The sequence below is a fragment of the Onthophagus taurus genome, chromosome 8 (genome assembly GCF_036711975.1).
Source record: "Onthophagus taurus isolate NC chromosome 8, IU_Otau_3.0, whole genome shotgun sequence".
NCBI lineage: Eukaryota > Metazoa > Arthropoda > Insecta > Coleoptera > Scarabaeidae > Onthophagus > Onthophagus taurus.
The window spans coordinates 13,841,310-13,845,584 of NC_091973.1; the positions used below are offsets into that span (position 1 = coordinate 13,841,310).

General features: G+C 32.0%; 1 protein-coding gene across 1 annotated transcript; it reads right to left on the reverse strand.

Annotated features, from left to right (window-relative positions):
* Window positions 1-1,717: 1,717 nt before the first annotated feature.
* On the reverse strand, window positions 1,718-3,506 carry LOC139431218 (protein winged eye-like). The gene is made up of 4 exons (XM_071198855.1): window positions 3,147-3,506; window positions 2,757-3,105; window positions 2,382-2,706; window positions 1,718-1,796 (listed from the first exon to the last, which is right to left on the reverse strand). The coding sequence occupies exons 1-4, from the start codon at window positions 3,504-3,506 to the stop codon at window positions 1,718-1,720; spliced, it is 1,113 nt and encodes a 370-aa protein (XP_071054956.1).
* Between the last annotated feature and the right edge of the window lie 769 nt (window positions 3,507-4,275).

Sequence of the window (4,275 nt, forward strand, 5' to 3'; positions counted from 1 at the left end):
CAGTACCTTTTCGGATACCCCGCTGAGATTAATCGAGGAATCCAATGAACACAAGAAGGAGAAGAATCAAAAAATAATGGAGAAATGTAAAGTAAGGTTGAAATTGAAAATTGAACCTATGATTAAGTGTTATCGGCAAGTTGATGACGATGATGAAATTGAGGATAAGTTTAAGGAAGATAAATTTAAGGAAAATAAACTTATTGAAAATAAATTTAATGAAAATAAACTTAATGAAAATAAGTTTAATGAAGATAAGGTTAAAGACAAACTGAAACAAGAAATATTAAAATTGGGTCAAGATAAACTAAGTCAAGAAAATGTTGGTGAAAATCTTCAAAAAAATGTTAAAAATGAAATGAAAGAGATTGACTATCGTTGTCTATTAAAACCGGATGATTTGGATAAAAAGAGAGTTTTAACAGCAATGGGAGGGTTATTTTACGCGGGAGAATTAAAAGCGATTGAACCGCCCGACGTTTACTCCATAACTTTGGACGGGGACTTTTTTTATTTTAGATTTTGGAAGTTTATCCAAGAAACGAAAAAGAATTAACGGTCGGAACAAGAGTAGCTGCTTATAGGAGTCAAAAATATCGTTGCCTTTATCCCGGAAGTGTGGCAGAACCCGATTCACCTATCTCAAAGTTTCTTTCCGTTTATTTCGTCGACGGCGATAACGGAAAAATTCCATTGAAAGACATCCGATTACTCCCTTCGGATTATCCCTTCATGGAATATGACCCAAATTCTTTATCGAGCTTAAGCAAGCGTAAAAGAAGAACGTTAACAACGGAAGATTCGAGCGGAAAAAATTCAACTCCACCAACACCGAATCAAAAATTCAGGATCATTACGAAATCCAGGGGAGTCACCAAACGAATTCCTCGACGTTTAATGATATTAATGATGACAAGAATAAGAAGAAAATGGAAAACCAACAGATTGAAAAGAAGGAGCGAAAACATCGGTGTACCGAGGAAAATTGTCAACACAAAAATAGGAAGCATAAGAAACACAGGGAACATCATCATAAAAACGAGAAAAGTGATGAAAAAGATATTGAAATAGTCAAAATTAATATTGACCAAATCGATTTCGATTCGAAAGAAATTAATGAAGAAAAAGATATTAATGCTGTAATTAATAATGAAAATGATTTTACGAGATTGACGATCGTTGGGAATTGAAAGCGATTGAACCGCCCGACGTTTACCCATAACTTTGGACGGCAAGCAAAGATATCGGCCCCACATTATGCCTATTTTAAGAGATGCCGTGAGTTTATTTATTTAACATTTTTGCATCGTAATCTTCACGAAAAGTCTTCTAGAATGACTCCAAACACGATGGGTTATCTCAAAAATTCTTCATGTTACTAATTTTTTTCTTTTGATCTTTGTTGTTTTTCTAAGATAAAATAATCGTGTTTGCATTCATTTTAAAAGATATTTAATGAAATTTTTTTAAAAATTGTAAATTAAAGTTGACGTTTATAATCGGAATTCTAACCATTTCGTTTAATTTTAAAATAACTTTTTAATTGCTTAATGGTATGAACTATTATACTTAATAAATATGACATCCTCACAAAATTTGCATTAAAAGGAGTGCAAATACTCCATATTTAGTTTAAACAATAAAGTTTTGAGTAACTCCGGTTGTCAACGTCAAATTTTATTTTTCCATTTTTTTAATCCTCTTTAAAAATACTGTTCTAATTGCAAAACGTCACATTTCCTTCAAATCGTTTGGACATCGTTCTCATCTTGGTAATTGGATTCAAATAATACACCCTAAAATGAATTTAATTAAACTAATTACATTAAATAATTAAAATAAATTAATTCTTACGGAAATTAGGAACTTAATATCGTATTCGGTTGCTTCTTCTGGGTGATGATGCCATCGAACATGGCAATTCACATTGCCTAAAATCTCCCAAAATTCTTCTTAGATTCTAATATAGGCTCGATCTGAACTTGCGGTCGAAAAGAAAAGCTGAAATCGACGAAAAAATAGTTAATTAATTAATTTAAACTAATACTAGAACAAACACTAGCACTATCACTAGAACTAACACTAGACCTAGAACTAGAAACTTTCGAAAAAATGTTTTCAGAAAACAAATTCGAAGTGACATTTCGAACTTGTTTCTGAAGAAGGCTGCAACATGGCATCCGAAATGTCAAACATTTTTTCAAAAAACGCACGGCTGAACCCGAAAGTTTGTAGTTCTAGGTCTAGTGTTAGTTCTAGTGATAGAGCTAGTATTAGTTCTAATTTTAGTTTAATTAACACTCGCCGTGACAGCCTTCGTACTTATAATTAATTAATTTATTTTTATTTTTAATTGTTTAAGCTGGTCTATTTCGAAATACCTGCTGCTTTCATCCAAAGTATCCTCGATATTCTCCATGGTAATTTCATCTTCGGGATTTGCGACCACATCATCTTCTAATTCTACATTAAAATCATTTTCATCATTAATATCTTTTTCTTGATTAATTTCCTTCGAATCAATTTTTCCGAAACTTTTCTTCGAATCGAAATCGATTTCTACATTAGTAATTTTGAGTACTTCAGTATTTTTTTCATCGCTTTTATCGTCTTTATGAAGATGTTTCTTGTGTTTCTTATGCTTCCTATTTTTGTGTTGACAATTTTCCTCGGTACACCGATGTTTTCGCTCCTTCTTTTCAATCTCTGGGTTTTCCATTTTCTTTTTATCCTTGTCATTATTGATATTATTAAACGTCGAGGAATCCGTTTGGTCCTGAATTTTTGATTCGGTGTTGGTGGAGTCCAATTTTTTCCGCTCGAATTTTCTGTTGTTAACGTTCTTCTTTTACTCTTGCTTAAGCTCGATAAAGAATTTGGATCAAATTTCATGAAGGGATAATCAGAAGGGAGTAATCGGATGTCTTTCAATGGAATTTTTCTGTTATCGCCGTCGTCGAAATAGACAGAAAGAAATGTTGAGGTAGATGAATCGGGTTCTGCCACATTTCCGGGATAAAGGCAACGATATTTTTGACTCCTATAAGCAACTACTCTTGTTCCAACCGTTAATTCTTTTTCGTTTCTTGGATAAACTTCCAAAATCTAAAATAAAAAAAGTCCCCGTCCAAAGTTATGGAGTAAACGTCGGGCGGTTCAACCGTTTTTAATTCTCCCGCGTAAAATAACCCTCCCATTGCTGTTAAAACTCTCTTTTTAACCAAATCATCCGGTTTTAATAGACAACGATAGTCAATCTCTTTCATTTCATTTTTAACATTTTTTTGAAGATTTGCACCAACATTTTCTTGACTTCGTTTATCTTGACCCAATTTTAATTTTTCTTGTTTCAGTTTGTCTTTAACCTTATCTTCCTTAAACTTATTTTCATTAAGTTTATTTTCATTAAATTTATTTTCAATAAGTTTATTTTCCTTAAATTTATCTTCCTTAAACTTATCTTCAATTTCATCATCGTCATCATCTTGCCGATAACACTTAATCATGGGTTCAGTTATCAATTTCGACCTTATTTTACATTTGTCTACTATTTTTTGATTCTATTCCTTCTTGTGTTCATTGGATTCCTCGATTAATCTCAGCGGGGTATCCGCAAACGTACTGTTTTCAAGTAACCTTTGTTTAGCCACTAAAAGGTATCCACTCGCATAACCCTTCTTAGTCTCATTAGAAACCAACGTTTATGTTGTAGATAAACTCCATGATAGTTATCAATTTTTGGGCGTCCCACCTTTTCTTTTTTTTTTTGACGAAAAGTTTTCCGGACTAGAATCATTTAAATCTGGGGTAAAACAACACTTATTATTATTTCTATTAATATCTTGGAAATTTTCATAATTTTTTTAATCGGTTATGGCACATAGCATCGGTGGTTCTAATAAAGCATTGTTTATTATTCACTGTTCGTCATGGTGATCGAATTTCTCTAAAATAGGGGGAGGTGGGCATAATCTATCACCGATTTTGTCATCAACAATCTTTTTCTGATCGTTAATTTTAATTTTATTATCGATACATTTTTCCCTTGCCTTATGGTGTTTCTTCGAACACTCTTTATGATCATTCGACTGCTTTTTCCATTTTAACTTAATTAATTCTTGTTGTTTCTCCCGATATTCAGTTTAGTCGGTTTTAAGTGTTTTAGTTATGAATAGTTTCTTATGGTTATGTCTGTTATTGTATTCTTATTGTCTTTTTAAGTGTTTATTAGCTTTTATATCCTCAAGTAAGTTTCAATAGTATATAAATTTAGAA

Bases quoted from the DNA above. Each gene is read 5' to 3' on its own strand.
- LOC139431218 (XM_071198855.1), bottom strand. From the start codon at position 3,506: ATGATTAAGTGTTATCGGCAAGATGATGACGATGATGAAATTGAAGAT. The intron at 3,106-3,146 runs GTTTACTCCATA...TTTTTATTTTAG, and splicing joins AAACGGTTGAACCGCCCGAC to ATTTTGGAAGTTTATCCAAG. The intron at 2,707-2,756 runs GTTTAATAATAT...TGGAAAACCCAG, and splicing joins GACCAAACGGATTCCTCGAC to AGATTGAAAAGAAGGAGCGA.